This window comes from Mobula birostris, chromosome 5, assembly GCF_030028105.1.
Source record: "Mobula birostris isolate sMobBir1 chromosome 5, sMobBir1.hap1, whole genome shotgun sequence".
NCBI lineage: Eukaryota > Metazoa > Chordata > Chondrichthyes > Myliobatiformes > Myliobatidae > Mobula > Mobula birostris.
This window is the reverse complement of record NC_092374.1, coordinates 181,672,492-181,691,241: the sequence shown is the minus strand read 5'-3', so window position 1 is coordinate 181,691,241 and position 18,750 is coordinate 181,672,492. Positions and strand designations below refer to the sequence as shown.

The window sequence follows — 18,750 nt, the reverse complement described above, 5'->3', positions numbered from 1 at the left end:
TATTGTCATTTAGTAATGCACGCATTAAGAAATGATACAATATTTCCTCCGGTGTGATATCACAAAACACAGGACAGACCAAGACAGAAAAAACTAACAAAACCACATAATTATAACATATAGTTACAACAGTGCAACGATACCATAACTTGATGAAGAAGTCCATGAGCACAGTAAAAAGTTCAAAGTCTCTCAAATGTCCCACATCTCACACAGACGGGAGAAGGAAGAAAAACTCTCCCTGCCATGCCCGACGACAGTCCAAATCTGAGTCATCCGAAAACTTTGAGCCTCCAATCAGCTCTCCGACACCGAGTACTGAGCGCCATCTCTGTCCGAACGATTCAACCTCAATCTCAGTCGCCAACAGCAGGCAAAGCCGGGGATTTTGAGGCCTTCCCTCCGGAAGATTCCCAACCACACAGTAACAACAGCAGCGAACTGGCGTTTCAGAAATTTCTCCAGATGTTCCTCTGTGCTTTCACGTCCGTCTCCATCAAATCAGAATTGTCCGCTGCCCCTATTTAACGGATACGATATCATTTTTCACTGGAGGGCTGCGCACGCACGGCGTGCTGCTCTCTCTCCTCCCGCCATTTAATTTAGGTAATTAAGAAAGAAATTTTTAAAAAATCAAACCAGGTATTAGGTTAAAGAACCAAATCCCTTTATCTTCTTTTCTCAGTCGAATATCCAAATAACCATTTAAGCAGTCATACTTGAACCATAAATCTTCTTTCCAAAAGAAAACCAATAATATGCAATAATGAACAAATCTACTTATCTTCTTTTATTAGTCTCTCAATGGAATATCCAAATAGGGAGGAGAAGATGGCGGTGTGACGCAGCGCTCGCGGCTGTTCTGAATGATATCGATTATGTGTGAACTAGGATGCCGTGCACAATCCTGATTTGATGGAGACAGCTGTGAGAAGCACGGAGGAACACCTGAAGTAACTTCTGAAATGCCAGCTTCGCTGCCGCTGCTACTGTGTGATGAGAATCTCCGGAGGGGAAGGCCCCAAATCCTTGGCTTTGCCTATTGCCTTTTGCCGGAGCCGGGATCGAAGCGCTCGGTAGAGATGGTGCTCGGTGCTCGGTGTCGGAGAGCTGGTCGGAGGCTCGGAGTTTTCAAACGGACTCGGAGTCGGACTGTGGTTGGATGCTTCCAGTATGCTGCATCGGCAAGTTGGCGGTGCTGGAGGTTCACCGTCTGCATGAGATGATGGGACTTGCGAGAGACTTTGAGACTTTTAACGTGCCATGGTCTGTTCTTATCAAATTACAGTATTGCTTTGCAATGTTGTAACTATATGTTATAATTATGTGGTTTTTGTTAGTTTTTAAGTCGGTTTGTCTTGTGTTTCTGAGATATCATTCTGGAAAAATATTATATCATTTCTCAATGCATGCATTACTAAATGACAATAAAAGAGGACTGTGTGTCCTCATAATCTAAAATCTTCTTTCTGAAATCCGAATAATATACAGGTGACCAAACAACCTTTCAGATAGTTCATTCGGTAGCGACGGCAGGTATAGTCTGAACGAAGTCCAGTGCGGCTTTTGATCAAAAAATATACGAGGAGGAGAGCTAGGAGGAAAAACTTTAATTCTTGTTGGGTAATGCAGAGAAGGAAACAGTTTCTTATCATATGACTGTTTCAATACCAAAGCAAATCTTGATCTTTGTTCCATTACCTCCCTCAGACAATCATCATAAAAATGGAGCTCAGACTCCTCAAATCTAAAATCTCTCTGTTTTCTTGCCTGTCGCATTATTTGATCTTTAATTTTAAAGTGATGAAAACAAACCAGAACAGATCTTGGTTTATTTGGATCCTTAAATTTCAAAGTAAATGCTCTGTGTGCTCTTTCTGTAGCAGGCGGCTGTGATAAAATGGTAGAAAATAAAGTATGAAAAAGCTTACCAAAGTAAGCAGTTAAATCTCCATCTTCAGCTCCTTCTTGCAGCCCAACAATTTGTATATTCTTTCGGTGAGACCTAGCTTCCAGGTCGTAAATCTTATTTTGATATCTTTCCAAACAGGTTGTAGCTTCAAACAATTTTTGCTTAGTTATCTTCAACTCCTCTTCATGTGTAATAACTTGAGTTTCCAAGCCTTGAAGTTTTCCCAGAAATGACTTCATTTCATTACTATTCTTTTCCAGTTGGTCTTTAATTGACCCATTCTGATCTTTAATCGAAGTCAGTGTCTGAACGATATCTTCAGCCCATGTGGCATTTCATCACATCTTTCCTTTGGCATCTTTCCTTTTCCATTACCTTTGTCACTCGGTTCAGACAGGTTCCTCCCACTCCTCGTAGACATAGAATATTATTCCCCCTCAAGAATCAGCAAATAAAAATTTTAAATTTGAAGCTTAAACTGGGGGAGAGAAAGAAAACTAAGAGCAGCACAAAACTACTGCTACTTTATTTGCAGACAGGGGCGGTCTCCTTGTCAAAAGCCTTCTGAAAATCCAGGATATCACATCTACCGCAACACACATCAAAGTTGCTGGTGAATGCAGCAGGCCAGGCAGCATCTGTAGGAAGAGGTGCAGTCGACGTTTCAGGCCGAGACCCTTCGTCAGGACTAACTGAAGGAAGAGTGAGTAAGGGAATTGAAAGTTGGAGGGGGAAGGGGAGATCCAAAATGATAGGCGAAGACAGGAGGGGGAGGGATAGAGCCAAGAGCTGGACAGGTGATAGGCAAAAGGGGATACGAGAGGATCATGGGACAGGAGGTCCTGGAAGAAAGACGGGCGGGGGGGGGGGAGACCCAGAGGATGGGCAAGAGGTATATTCAGAGGGACAGAGGGAGGAAAAGGAGAGTGAGAGAAAGAATGTGTGCATAAAAATAAGTAACAGATGGGGTACAAGGGGGAGCTGGGGCCTTAGTGGAAGTTAGAGAAGTCGATGTTCATGCCATCAGGTTGGAGGCTACCCAGACGGAATATAAGGTGTTGTTCCTCCAACCTGAGTGAGGCTTCATCTTTACAGTAGAGGAGGCCGTGGATAGACATGTCAGAATGGGAATGGGATGTGGAATTAAAATGTGTGGCCACTGGGAGATCCTGCTTTCTCTGGCGGACAGAGTGTAGATGTTCAGCAAAGCGGTCTCCCAGTCTGCGTCGGGTCTCGCCAATATATAAAAGGCCACATCGGGAGCACCGGACACAGTATATCACCCCAGTCGACTCACAGGTGAAGCGTTGCCTCACCTGGAAGGACTGTTTGGGGCCCTGAATGGTGGTAAGGGAGGAAGTGTAAGGGCATGTGTAGCACTTGTTCCGCTTACATGGATAAGTGCCAGGAGGGAGATCAGTGGGGAGGGATGGGGGGGACGAATGGACAAGGGAGTTGCGTAGGGAGCGATCCCTGTGGAATGCAGTGGGGGGGGGAAAGATGTGCTTAGTGGTGGGATCCCGTTGGAGGTGGCGGAAGTTACGGAGAATATGTTGGACCCGGAGGCTGGTGGGGTGGTAGGTGAGGACCAGGGGAACCCTATTCCTAGTGGGGTGGCGGGAGGATGGAGTGAGAGCAGATGTACGTGAAATGGGGGAGATGCATTTAAGAGCAGAGTTGATAGTGGAGGAAGGGAAGCCCCTTTCTTTAAAAAAGGAAGACATCTCCCTCGTCCTAGAATGAAAAGCCTCATCCTGAGAGCAGATGCGGTGGAGACAGAGGAATTGCGAGAAGGGGATGGCGTTTTTGCAAGAGACAGGGTGAGAAGAGGAATAGTCCAGATAGCTGTGAGAGTCAGTAGGCTTATAGTAGACATCAGTGGATAAGCTGTCTCCAGAGACAGAGACAGAAAGATCTAGAAGGGGAGGGAGGTGTCAGAAATGGACCAGGTAAACTTGAGGGCAGGGTGAAAGTTGGAGGCAAAGTTAATAAAGTCAACGAGTTCTACATGCGTGCAGGAAGCAGCGCCAATGCAGTCATCGATGTAGCGAAGGAAAAGTGGGGGACAGATACCAGAATAGGCACGGAACATAGATTGTTCCACAAACCCAACAAAAAGGCAGGCATAGCTAGGACCCATACGGGTGCCCATAGCTACACCTTTAGTTTGGATGAAGTGGGAGGAGCCAAAGGAGAAATTATTAAGAGTAAGGACTAATTCTGCTAGACGGAGCAGAGTGGAGGTAGAGGGGAACTGATTAGGTCTGGAATCCAAAAAGAAGCGTAGAGCTTTGAGACCATCCTGATGGGGGATAGAAGTATATAAGGACTGGACATCCATGGTGAAAATAAAGCGGTGGGGGCCAGGGAACTTAAAATCATCGAAAAGTTTAGGAGCGTGAGAAGTGTCACGAACATAGGTCGGAAGGGATTGAACAAGGGGTGATAAAACCGTGTCGAGGTATGCAGAAACGAGTTCGGTGGGGCAGGAGCAAGCTGAGACAATAGGTCTGCCAGGACAGGCAGGTTTGTGGATCTTGGGTAGGAGGTAGAAACGGGAAGTGTGAGGTGTGGGAACTATAAGGTTGGTAGCAGTGGATGGGAGATCCCCTGCGTGGATAAAGTCGGTGATGGTGTGGGAGACAATGGCCTGGTGCTCCTTAGTGGGGTCACGATCGAGGGGTAAATAAGAGGAGGTATCCGCGAGTTGTCGCTGTGCCTCGGCAAGGTAGAGGTCAGTACGCCATACTACAACAGCACCCCCCTTATCGGCGGGTTTAATAATAAGGTTAGGATTAGTGCAGAGGGAATGGAGAGCAGAGCGTTCCGAAGGAGTGAGGTTGGAATGGGGACAAGGTGCGGTGAAGTCGAGACGGTTGATGTCCCGTCGGCAATTAACATCTACTGCATCTCCTTTGTCTACCCTGCCTGTAATTTCCTCAAAACATTGCAGCAGGTTTGTCAGGCAGGATTTTCCTTTCAGGAAACCATGCTGGCTTTGGCCTGTCTTGACATGTGCCTCCAGGTACTCCATGATCTCGCCCCTAACAATTGATTCCAACAACTTCCCAACCACTGATGTCAGGCTCACAGGTCTACAGTTTCCTATCTGCTGCCTCCCCCCCTTCTTAAATAGCAGAGTAACATTTGCAATTTTCCAGTCATCCGGTACAATGCCAGAATCTATCGATTCTTTAAAGATCATTGTTCATGCCTCCGCAATCTCTCCAGCTACTTCCTTTAGAACTCGAGGGTGCATTCCATCAGGTCCACCCTCAGACCATTAAGCTTCCTGAGCACCTTCTCAGTCATAATTTTTGCTGCACATACTTCACTTCCCTGACACTCCTGAATGTCCAGTATACAGCAGGTGTCTTCCACCATGACGACTGATGCAAAATACGCATTCAGTTCTCTGCCATCTCTGCACATCTCATTACAATATCTCCAGCATCATTTTCTATTGGTCCTATACCTAACCCTCGACTCTCTTTTCCCCTTTTTATACATAAAGAAAGCTTTTAGTATCTTCTTTGATATCAGTTGCCAGCTTCCTTTCATAATTCATCTTTTCCTTCCTAATGACCTTCTTAGTTTCCTTTGGCAAGTTATTAAAAGCTTCCCAATCTTCTATCTTCCCACTAGCTTTGGCTTCCTTGTATGCACTCTCTTTTGCTTTTACTTTGGCTCTGACTTCACTTGTCAGCCACAGTAGCGTCCTTCCATCTGAAAATTTCTTCTTATATGGAATATATCTGTCTTGCACTTCCCTCATTTGTCACAGAAACTCCAGTCAATGCTGTTCTGCTGTCCTTCCTGCTAGCGTCCCTTTCCAGTGAACTTTGTCCAGTTCCTCTCTCATGCCATTGTAATTTCTTTTATTCCACTGAAATGATGACATTGGAATTTAGTTTCACCTTCTCAAATTTCAAAGTAAACTCGATCATATTGTGAGCACTGTTCCCTAAGGGTTCCTTAACCTTAAGCTCTCTTATCACCTCCAGATCATTGCACAACACCGAATCCAGCACAACTGATCCCCTAGTGGGCTCAAAAACAAGCTGTTCTAAAAAGCCATCCCTTAGACATTCTACAAATCCTCTCTCTTGAGGTCCAATACAGGCCTGGTTTTCCCAATCCACTTTCATGTTAAAATCCCCGATGATCATCATGACATTGCCCTTCTGACATGCCTTTTCTGTCTCCTGCTGTAATTTGTAATCTACATCCCAGCTGCTGTCTGGAGGCCTGTGTACGACTGCCATTAGGGACCTTTTACCCTTGCCATTTCTTAATTCAATCCATAGAGACTCTATACCTTCTGATCCCATGTCATCCCTTTCTAATGATTTAATATTATTTCTTATACACAGGGCCACATCACCCCCTCTGCCAACTAATCTATCTTTCCACTACACTGTATATCCCGTGGATATTCAGCTCCCAATGGCAGCCATCCTTTAGCCAAGTTTCAGAGATGGCCACAACGTCATACTTGCCAATCTGTAGCTGAAATTCAAGATCACCTAATTTTATTTCTTATGCTGCGTGCATTCAAATATAATACTTTCAGTCCAGTATTTGTTGCTTTCTGTTTTAATTGCACCATGCATCTATTGCCCTGTAACTCATCCCACTGGCTGTGATTATGCCTCATCTCCTGCCTGTCCTTTCTATCATCTCTGTTGCACGCTATCTTTGAATTATTTCTGTTTTTCTTCTTCAGCCCTATCACTCCCATTCCCATGCCAAATCAGAGTAAACCCTCCCTAACAGCTCTATTATACCTGCCCGCGATGATATTGGACCCCTTTGGGTATTGATCACCAAGCGCCCACAACATTTGGGGCATGCCCTCTTCATGCTGAAGACCCACACTCACTGATTTAGTTACAGCTTCTTCCCTCCACCAACATATTTAGAAACAGTTCATGAACACATGAACTCTGCCTTATTTTTACTTCATTTTTGCACTTATTTATTTTGTAATCATATAAATGTTATGTCTTTGTTTTGAAACAACAAATTTTATGTTTTAATAAACTTGATTCTGATAATGACTGTCCTGATTCTGTGTCCGAGAATCAAAATACAACTCAAAATTTCATTAATTTTGCCGCCTTTTTCCACATGGCTCTTATCTTCACAAGGTTCATTCTTTCCCTTTTTGTAACTCTATACCTTTGTCTTAGCCACTTTATCCGGTAAACCTGCTTGATAATGCAAATATCTGATCAGCCAAACAAGGGACAGCAACTCAATGTGTAAAAACATGCAGACGTGGTTAAACGTGCAGCTGAGGATGTAGGGAGTCTGCAAAAGGACTGACAGATTAGGACACTGAACAAAGAAGTGGCAGGTCGAATACAGTGCAGGGAAGTGTATAGTTACACACCTCAGTAGAAAGAATAAAGGTGTAGATGATTTTCTAAACAGGGATCAAATTCAGAAATCAAAGGTGCAAACTATTGGAGGGTACTCTCAAAATTAACTTGCAGGTTCAGTCGGTAGTAAGCAAGATAAATGCAACATTAGCGTACATATTGAGAGGACTAGAATATAAACACAAGGAAATAATGCTGAGAATTAATAACAGATTGGTTAGACAAAACTTGGAATACGGTGAACAGTTTTCGGCCCCTTATCTAAGAAAGGATATGCTGGTCTTGGAGAGGCACCAAAGGAGGTCAACAAGAATGACCTCAGGAATGAGAAGGGTTAGCACTTGAGGAGTGTTTGACAGCTCTGGGTTTGTGGAGTGTAGAAGAATTGGTGGGGGTGGGGGTGGGGGGGGGGAAGGTGCAATGAAATGTATTGAATATTGAAAAGTCTAAACAGAGTTGATGTTGTGAAGATATTTCCAATAGTGGGGGAGCTTTAAGAGGGCACAGCCTCAGTATACAAGGATGGGAAGATGGAGCTGAGATCAGGTATGAAATTGGAGCTACAATCCAGAGCACAGGAAGGATGGGTTTCTAAGATTGTAATGGGAATGTGGGTATATGTTTATCCAGAACCAGTTATTAGGAGTGCTATGGGAATGTGAGTAAGTGTTATCAGGAATGTGATCCAGGTGTGTGACTGGCATCAGGAGCTGCAGTAAGTGCGCGCCCAATTAATTTCAAGCTTACATATGCAAATTGAGCAGTAAAGTGTTATGCAAATGGTAGAGCTCCTCGTCAATTGAATAAGACAGCCCCCTGGTCCAACATGAAAGCAGCTGAAAAAAAAACTGCCTTTTATCTGCAGCCAGTGTTCTATTTTAATAATGCTCTGAGTTCATGGATCTCAAAATGTAAATTAATTGTGTAATTGGGTAATTCAAGGCTACCATCAAGGACCCCACCACAAGGGTCCCATTCCTATCGTCAGATGAGAGGTTCAGAAGCCTGAAGTTCCACAGGAAGAGCTACTTTCCTACAACCATCAGGTCCTTGAACCAATCTGCACAACCTCAGCAAAGGAATATCTTGCAAAACCATGGATTTATAGTTTTATTTTCCACCAACATCTTTATTTCTTCACTGTCTGGTGTACTTTAAGCTCTGTGATCTCTGAACCTACACGTCCATAACGTTGATGCAAGCAAGTCTTTCATCACATCAGTACCTCACCACACTTGTGGAAATGACAAAAAACTTCATTTGTCTTGACTCTGGGTTTCATCACACTCCTTAACCAATGTCTTTATAAGTCTCCTTTAGCGGGGTTCAGGTAATTTCTGATCCTCATAAATAGATTAGATTATGAGGACACTCAGTCCTCATTTATTGTCACTTAGAAATGCAGGCATTAAGAAATGACACAATGTTCCTCCAGAATGGTATCACAAGAAAACACAGGACAAACCAAGACTAAAACTTACAAAACCACATAATTATAACATATAGTTACAACAGTGCAAAGCAATACCATAATTTGATAAAGAGCAGACCATGGGCATGGTAAAAAAAAAGTCTCACAGTCCCGATAGCCTCATCATCTCACACAGGTGGCAGAAGGGAGAAACTCTCCCTGCCATGAACCTCCAAGTGCCACAAACTTGCCGATGCAGCACCATTGGAAGCACCCAACTGCAGCCGACTCTGAGTCAGTCCGAAAACTTCGAGCCTCCGACCAGCCTCTCCGACACAGCCTCTCTGAGCACCATCCTCTGCCAAGCGTTTCAACCCCACCCCAGCCACCAAGCAACAAGCAAAGCGGAGGAATCGGGGCCTTCCCCTCCGGAGATTCTGGACCACACAGTAGCAGCAGCAGTGAAGCAGGCATTTCAGAAGTTTCACCAGATGTTCCTCCATGCTCTCACATCTGTCTCCATTAAATCAGGATTGTGCACGGCACCCTACTTGACAAATAACAGACATCACCACCGGAGTGGCCGCTGCAAGCTGTGTCACGCCGCCATCTTCTCCTTATTTAGAGTATTTGAGATCAGAGTACATTTGGAGTATTTGAGATCCATATTCAACACAGTTCTACGCTGAGTCTCTGACAATGGGTGGGGGTGTGCTGGAAGAGGTAGAATGCTGGTGGATGTACTATAGGATACTCAGGATGCAGCACATTGGCACTCAGTCTCACAGCTCCAGTAATCTAGCTTGAATCCTGATCTCTGGCATTATCTCAAGTTTACACATACGTCCTGTGACAATGTGGATTGTCTCTGGGTACTCTGGTTTCCTCCAACATCCCAACAACATGAGACTGGTAGGTTAGTGAAGAGTGTAAATAGTCTGCAGTGCAATTTGAATGGTAATGTAGACAGAAAAGGCAGAATAGCCTATAGGAAATGTGGTGGGGAATGGGATTCCTCTGTGAGTTGGCATAGATGATGGGGTAAATGGCCTTGTTCTATGTTGTAAGGAACTGTGGAGATGGTGCGTACTGGAGGAATGGAAATACTGGAGACTGTAAGCAGGGGAGGGAAAAGTTTGAGGGCAAGGTGTTAAGAAAGCAAAAAGTAATGGCAGACAGCTCTGTCATAGTTTGAGATTGCCAGCTGTACAGAAGACAGGATCAGAGGATTTCTCAAAGCCTTATTGAAAAAGTATAACATCAGCTAAACAAATGGGAACTCTGAGGTGTTTAACATAAGGAGCATTTCAGATAGATTTGAGAGCATTATATCCACATCGGGAATACAGAGCGAACTCCCAATGTAAACTTCCAGGGCCCTCTCTGTTTCAAACATCTCTAAACCCACCAGTGTAGATGGTGTATGCATCGTATGGCTTCAAAGTATGAAATACTAACAGATCTATTATATACAAGGGGTGATTGATAGGTTCGTGACTTAAGGTGCAAGGAGTTCCTTCTACATCAACTCCTTTTACCTTAGGCTATGAACCTATCAATCACCCCTGAGGATTTATTAACTGAGGAGTTATTAACTGACGAGGTATTAACTTCAAACTTCGTGCATAATCACTCAGAGTTAAACTGTATGTGCATATAACGAGAGCTGTTTCACTCATCTCCTTCTCCTTATCAATCACTTCTCCTGTGGACACTTTCAGGAGGTACAAGATCCGTATGCTCCACGACCGCTGAATTAATTGTGTAAATGTAAGAGGGGACTATGTTGAAAAATAAACGTGCTAGGTTTTCTAAAATTGACTCCTTCTATCTTAAGCCACGAACTTATCAATCATTCCTCCTATTGTGGCGAACATTCAGTCCATGATGACAGATGAGAAGAACTCATTCAACTAACAGCCAATTTATTGTAACTACTACAAAAAACAGATAGGGAACTATGACCCAGGGAGAAAACACACTCATACACCCAGTAACATTTCTGGCGGAAGATCCGCGTCGGCACTACGTATGGTTTGCAACGACGCAGAAGTATAAATAACGCTTTTTTACTCTAATACACTCTCGCCGTAACCCCGCTCCAATACTGTTACAGGGGTCCCGTTTTATTGCGATAAGCAAAATAAAAAAACAAAGCGGGCGCTAAGACCCGAGGAGAGAACCCACTCAGTCACATACAGACGGGGAGGTGATTATTACACACCCCGGTTACAATTCGGGTGACCTACAAGCGCGTAACTTTATAACCCCGGCTAAAATGTAACAATAAATGAATTTGAACGTCCCATCATAATCCCATGAACGCATTTTAAAATAAGAATAAATAGCGCTGGCCAGTAGTAATTCTGGACCGTGTTGACGACCATGGCCCCACCCGAACATCCCAACAACGAACTAATAAGAGAGCGCTTACACTTGGACAAATTTATCAATAGGTACTAAAATGAGAATACTTTTTTCCACCGTCCCGTGGTGGTTAAAATCTTACCTGGAGCTCCCAGGGACGGCAACAGAAAGAGCAAGAGGAAATGAGAGCAGAGCAACATGTCGAATAACCAAACAAAGACAGAGACGGCGGTAACGGAAAATTCATCTTCCCGGTTTTCGCTGCATGGTGGGGAACGATTAGGAGCCCAGATATGCGTTAGTTTATTTGCTGCCTCCTGGCGATTTCCTTGTTCTCTATGTTACTATGTTTTATTTCCAATCCACACCTCAATCTCGCCCCCCCGCCGTCGATTTCCGCTTTGGGGGCGTAACTCCCACAGGCGATGTTAAAGTAAAATATGCAAGTCGGGGTCTGCAGTGCTTGCCTTACGAAAGTTAAGTATTTGATTGTAAACTGATTTATATTTAATAAACTCTTGAGAAAAGATTATTGTTGGTAGCACATGCGAACTTATTAAATTACACTCTTTAAACAGCAATGCAAATGTGTATTCAGTTCAGAGGCATAGTTTACGCTTTTTTAATTATGTTGTAGGAAACCAACGTTGTTCTTGTCCTTTTCTTCAGCTGTTTTTATGCAAATCCTATATCGGTTTTTCCCTGCAGTATTTGTTGAGAATGACTGCTCTACTACTGCTTGTGTGTGTGTCTTTATCGGCTATGAATATTGGTGCTCCAACTGCATAGATCGATTATTTAGCAACGACCCCCGGTGGGTTTCGGAATGCCTTAACTTGTTGCTTTATGGTATAAAGCAAATACTAACTTTTACATCAGCCAGTCTTCAGACCTCAATGTGGATTGTAGATTGAATTTAAACTGCGGCTCTGAATAATCTGCATTTTGGGGGTTGGTTGCAGACAAAGAAACACTCCGTTTGGTCGCAGAAGCCTGCATGTGTATGAATGCAGCCCCGAGTTGGTGGGAATTAACATTCATTTTCGGTGCCTGGAGCGTGGGTGTTTAGATGGAGGTGTTTCAAAATTGTATGGGAGCAATGTAGAAACAATGTGACTATAGAATTATCCTGTTGTTACCTTTGATCTTAGCTTTCAAAAATGTTATATAACATTGGGTCTGGCAGGCCTCTCCTTCCAAGAGTGCTTCTGATGCTGAATGATGCCTGTTGCTCGTTTTTTGCTAAACAAACACTTCTATATCCACTAGCTTCAGTGTCTCTCTGGTGACGTTGTTCACTTTACAACACTGCTGTGGTAAGCAGGAGGGACAGAAGCCTACTTTCTGACAAATGTGAGGTTCTTGAATCGCCCTGCACAGCCCAACCCTACCTCAGCAATAAACACTATGGACCACGTTTAGATTATGAGGACATGCAGTCCTCTTTTATTGTCATTTAGTAATGCATGCATTAAGAAATGATACAATTTATTCCTCCAGAATGATATCACAGAAACACAAGACAAACCAAGAATAAAAAAACTGAGAAAAACCACATAATTATAACATATAATTACAACAGTGCAAGCAATACCGTAATTTGATAGAACAGACCATGAGCACGGTAAAAAGTCTCAAAGTCTCTCAAAAGTCCCATCATCTCACGCAGATGATTGAAGGGTGAAACTCTCCCTGCCATGAGCTTCCAGCGCTCCAAACTTGTCGATGCAGCATCCTGGAAGCACCCGACCGCAGTCCGACTCTGAGTCCATCCAAAAACTTCGAGCCTCTGACCAGCCCTCCAACACCGAGCACCATCTCTGCTGAGCGCTTCGACGCCAGCCCCGGCAATAGGCAATAGCCAAAGCCAAGGATTTGGGGCCTTCCCCTCTGGAGATTCTCGATCGCACAGTAGCAGCGGCAGCGAAGCAGGAATTTCAGAAGTTTCTCCAGATGTTCCTCCGTGCTTCTCACAGCTGTCTCCATCAAATCAGGATTGTGTACGGCATCCTAGTTCACAAATATGATATCATTCGGAGTGGCCGCGTGCACTGCGTCGTGCCGCCATTTTCTCCTCCCCCCCAGTTTTGCATTACCATTACCATGGACTTTTTTCCGATTTTTTTATGCATCATGATCTTGTTTTTGCAGTCTTTTTTGCCCTCCTCTCTTCACAGTCCTGTATATTTTATGCGATTTACTGTATTATGTAGCAGGCTGGTGGCATAGTGGCATCAGCGCCGGACTTCGGAGTGAAGGTTCCCAGGTTCAAACCCAGCTGGCTCCCCGCCTTCCATCCATGTTGGGTTGAGTGTCGAGCTAGCAACTCAATCACATAAAAAGGAAATTGCCTGCTACAGAAATATCAACAGCAAAAAGTTGATGGCCTATGCTCCCTGTGAGTTTAAATTTCCTTTCCTTACTGTATATGGAAATATATGCTGTGTGTTGTCTGTATGGTGGAATTGTGGATATTGGAATGGCAGGTTATGCTCAATGATAAGAGCTGAAAAGTACACCTCATTTGGTGACCTTGTCTGTCAGACTTTGGTTTTCTGCTGAAAAGAAATGTGAAATACTTGAGCAGCCTTCCCTGCGCTTAGCCTCCCTAAAAGAAATAAAAGCATAAGGTGTATCCTTATTACAGGTGTGCGCCGCTTAACGTCCATTCAAACAACGTCCGATCACATATACATCTGTAGTCACACACACACACACATTACCTGCAATAGTCAGGATCAGAACTCACTTTTTTGCATGGAAATGGGTGATTTTAAATGAGTGATTTAGAAGTTCTGTATCTTCAAGTTCAAGTTTATTGTCATCTGGCTGATCGTCCACAAACGAAACAACCTCTGTCCGGACCACGGTGTAGCCACAATACATATATCACACACACCACATAAAACAATATATTACCACATTATTTAATAAAGTGTAATTCAAAATGCATATAAAGTGCGCAGTACAGGTAAACAGTTCGCTGTCCTAATGACGAGACCTCAGTGGTGGCCGACTGCACTTAAACCCAGCCCATCACGGGCTTCGATGTACCTGTAAGTGGAAGTGTTTCAAGAAAAAACCCCCAAATAATTTGCTTGCCACGAGCACATTTTTAAAGATGTCTTTGCGGTTGATTTTGGAATTTTGCTCCAATTTAAACCCCGCTCTAATCCCCTATAAATCGACTGTAAAGCCTGCCCACAGAGAAAACTGATAGGTATACTTAGCACAAAGAGAGACCAATCAGGATGCTCTCTCTGTCACTCGCTCTCTCTGTCTGTTCCTGTCTCTGTCTCTCTCTCTCTCTCTCTCTCTCTCCCCCCCCCCTCTCTCTTACTCACTAGTTTTCAAAAAAAATCGATTTGCGGGATAATCTGTATAATTTGAAGGCTTCAGGGAGCTACTGTCGATATGCGGGAGACTCCCGGAACTTCCTGGAGAGGTGGGATGTCTGAGATTGGAGCTGTGGGTGGTGAAACAGTTATTTGCATACAGAGAGTAAAGGAGGTGGCTTAGGACACAGCCCTGAGGGGCTCCGGTGTTGAGGGTCAGAGAGGCAGAGGTGAGGGAGCCCATTCTTACGACCTGCTGGTGATCTGACAGGAAGTCCAGGATCCCACTGCACAAGGCAGGGTGAAGGACAAAGTCTCTGAGCTTCTTGTTGAGCCTCGAAGGAATTATGGTATTGAATGCTGAACTGTAGTCCAAGAACAGCATTCTCACATAAGCAGCCCTCTTCTTTATTTGGAGAGGCCAAAGATATGAGTATACAGTAAATGGTACGACTGACTCTTAGGAGAATTGATATGTAGAAGAATATTGTGTAAGTCCACAGCTCCCTGAAAGTGGCAACACAAGTAGATGGAGCAGTAAAACCAAAGCAATTGGCATGCATACTTTCCTCAGTCAGGGTAGAATGAGAACGTCATGATGCAACTGTCTAAAACTTCGGTTAAGTCACATTTGGAATATTGTCTGCTCATAAGAGGAATTATATGAAAATGGTGCAGAAGAGTTTTACCAGGGTGTTGCCTGGACTGGAGAACATTCGCCATAAGGAGAGGATGGATTGTTTACAGAATACCAGAGGGGGAAGCTGTTAAAGCATATAAAACTGTAAGAGGCATAGATAGATTAGAAATACCACTTTCTGCAGGGATCACTCTCTACGCAACTCCCTAGTCCATTCATCCCTCCCCACTGATCTCCCACCTGCACTTATCCTTGAAAGCAGAACAAGTGCCACACCTGCCCCTACGTCTCCTCCCTCGTCACCATTCAGGACCTAAACAGTCCTTCCAAGCGAGCCAACATCTCACTCGTGAGTCTGTTGGGTTCATCTTAAATACAAAATAATCTGCAGATGCTGGGGTCAAAGCAACACTCACAACACGCTGGAGGAACTCAGCAGGTCGGGCAGCATCCATGGAAAAGATCGGTCGACGTTTTGGGCCGGAACCCTTCGTGAAAGGTTCCGGCCCGAAACGTCGACCGATCTTTTCCATGGATGCTGCCCGATCCGCTGAGTTCCTCCAGCGTGTTGGGAGTGTCGGGTTCATCTACTGTATCCGGTGCTCCAGACGATTGTCCTCTTGTAAATCGAAGAGACATGATATAGATTGGGAGACGTCTTTACCTACACTCTGTCCGCCAGAAAAAGCAGGATCAACCAGAGGACACCCATTTTAATTCTACTTCCCATTCACATTCTGACATGTCAGACCATGGCTTCCTCTGCTCCCACCATGAGGCCACACTCAGATTAGAGGAGAAACACCTTATTTTCCACCTGAGTAGCCTCCAACCTGATGGCATGAACATCGATTTCTCAAAATTCTGTTAATTGTCCCCCCTCCCCTTCACCATTTCCCATTCCCATTTCCCTCTCTCACCTTATCTCTTTACCTGCCCCTCACCTCCCTCTGATGCTCCTTTCCTCTTCCCTTCCTTCCTTCCATGGCCTTTTGTCTTCTCCTATCGGATTCCCCATTTTCTAGTCCTTTATCACTTTCACCAATCGACTTCCTAGCTCTTAACTTCATCCCTACCCCTCTTTCACCTATCACCTACATCCCTGTACCCCTTCCTCCCCTCTCCTGCCTCCACTTTCGTACTCTGATTTCTCATCTTTTTCTCCAGCCCTGATGAAGGATCTTGGCCTGAAATGTCAACTGTTTTCTCTTTTCCATAGATGCTCTCTGGCCTGCTGCGTTCCTTCAGCAATTTTGTGTGTGTTCCTTGGAATTTCTTCACGTAACAGGTAGTAAATCTTTAGATTCTTCTCATTTGGAAGGGTGTGTCATTGAGTTCAATCAAAATGTGGATAAATAGATTTCTGGATAGTGAGGAAATGTAGGGATAAGGGAACAGTTCTGGAAAATGGAATTGAGGGACAGTAAATCATTATCTTGATGAATGGCACAGTCCCAAAAGGCTGATTTGCCTGTTCCAATCGCTGATGTCCTGAAAATAGTCAGTGCTTTCCGCCATTAACAACTGAAATTACAGTATGCAGCTGTGTAAACAAAGACTAAACAGATAGTTGTGAGCCAGTTCCATTTACCTAAGCAAATAATAATAAAGGTTATTGAAATACGACCGAACTGTGTAAACACAACTAAAAACTTGAATCTTCAGATATGGATTTGTTACTTTGAACTTTGACTTTCATTCTTAGGACTGACAGCAAGTATGCCATGTGAAAATCTACAGGAAATACACACCAGTACTTGCCTAATTAGATAAAGAGTTTAATGATGATGGATGACATCAACAACAGCTGGAACGTCAACAGTGAAGGATGTCAAAGTTCAAACTAAAATTTATTATCAGAGTTCGTACATGTCACCACACAAAACCCTAAATTTCATTTTTCTTGTGGGCATACTTAGCAAATCTATAGTACAGAAACTGTAAACATCAGGAACTGTTCACTATAAACAAACTGTGCAAATGCGGATATAAATAAATAGCAATAAATAATGAGCATGACATTACAATATAACAGATTCCTTAAATGAGTGGAGCTATCCTCTTTTGTTCAAGACCTTGTTGGTTGAGGGGTAGTAACTGTTCCTGAACATGGTGGTGTGAGTCCTAGGACACCTGTACCTCCTACCCAACTGCAGCAGCAAGAAAAGAACATGGCCTGGATGTTGAGGATCTTTTGAAGGTGGATGCTGCTCTCCTATGGCAACGTTTCATGTAGATGTGTTCAGTGGTTGGGAGGGATTTACTTGTGATGGGTCCAGGACAGGCCCTTTGAGATACTGACACCCAGGAATTTAAAGTTACTGACTGTCTCCAACCCTGATCCTCCGATGACTACCAGCTCATGGATTTCTGGTTTCGCTGTCCTAGAGTCAGATAGTGCCAGTGTAGATTAGTGACTCTCTGCGGGCTGGAGGGATTTGGATATCAAAAATTAGCGAGATCTTGATCAGCTGAGTAAATGGCTGATGAAAGGGAAATGTAGTTTAATTCAGATAACTGGCATGTATTACATTTTAGAAAGTCAATTCAAGATAGAACTCTCACCATGATGGCAGTGTTGTTGAACAGAGGAACCGTGAAGTTCAGGGACATGATTCCATACAAGTAGAATCACAGGCAAAGTGATGAAGAAGGATTTTGGCACAGCAGACTTCAGGAGTCAGGGCATTAACAGTGAAGTTGGCCAGTTATGATGCAGTTGCACAAGAGGCTGATGAGATCGCAAGAGGAGCAGAAGTAGGCCATTCGGCCCATCGAGTCTGCTCCGCAGCTTCCCCATGAGCTAAACTATTAACCCATCTAGTTCCAATTTCCGGCTTTTTCCCCATATCCCTTGATACCCTGACTAATTAGATACCTGTCAATCTCCTCCTTAAACACCTTCAATGATCGGGCCTCCGCAGCTGTATGTGGCAACGAATTCCACAAATCCACGACCCTCTGGCTAAAAAAATTTCTCCTCATCTCTGTTTTAACTGGGTACCCTCTAATTCTAAGACTATGGCCTCTTGTCCTGGACTCACCCACCAAGGGAAACAACCTTTCCACATCTACTCTGTCCAACCCTTTCAACATTCGAAATGTTTCTATGAGATCCCCTCTCATTCTTCTGTACTCTAATGAATACAATCCAAGAGCCGACAGACGCTCCTCATATGTTAGCCCCTGCATTCCAGGAATCATCCTCGTAAATCTTCTCTGAACTCTCTCCAACATCAGTATATCCTTTCTAAGATAGGAGGCCCAAATCTGCACACAGTATTCCAAATGAGGTCTCACCAGTGCCCCATAGAGCCTCATCAACACCTCCTTACTCTTATACCCTATTCCTCTTGGAATGAATGCCAACATAGCATTCGCTTTCCTTACCGCCAATCCAACTTGGTGGTTAACCTTTAGGGTATCCTGCACGAGGACCCCCAAGTCCCTTTGCACTTCCGATTTTTGAATTTTCTCCCCATCTAAATAATAATCTGCCCGATTATTTCTTCTTCCGAAATGTACAACCGTGCATTTGTCAATGTTGTATCTCATCTGCCATTTCTTTGCCGACTCTCCTAAACTGACTAAGTCTCTCTGCAACCTCTCTGTTTCTTCAACATTTCCTGCTCCTCCACCTATCTTGGTGTCATCCGCAAACTTGGCCACAAAACCATTTAATCCATAATCCAAATCATCGA

At 44.0% G+C, this 18,750-nt stretch overlaps 1 protein-coding gene across 3 annotated transcripts in view; it reads right to left on the bottom strand.

Annotated features, from left to right (window-relative positions):
* LOC140198104 (hemicentin-1-like) overlaps nucleotides 1-11,467 on the bottom strand; it is a 65,521-nt gene extending 54,054 nt beyond the window's left edge. For all 3 annotated transcript variants that reach the window (XM_072259013.1, XM_072259014.1, XM_072259012.1), the window contains exon 1: nucleotides 11,217-11,467. In XM_072259013.1, the coding sequence (XP_072115114.1) occupies nucleotides 11,217-11,274 (58 nt within the window). In that variant the 5' untranslated portion in view covers nucleotides 11,275-11,467. The remainder of the gene's footprint in view (nucleotides 1-11,216) is intronic.
* Nucleotides 11,468-18,750: the final 7,283 nt, after the last annotated feature.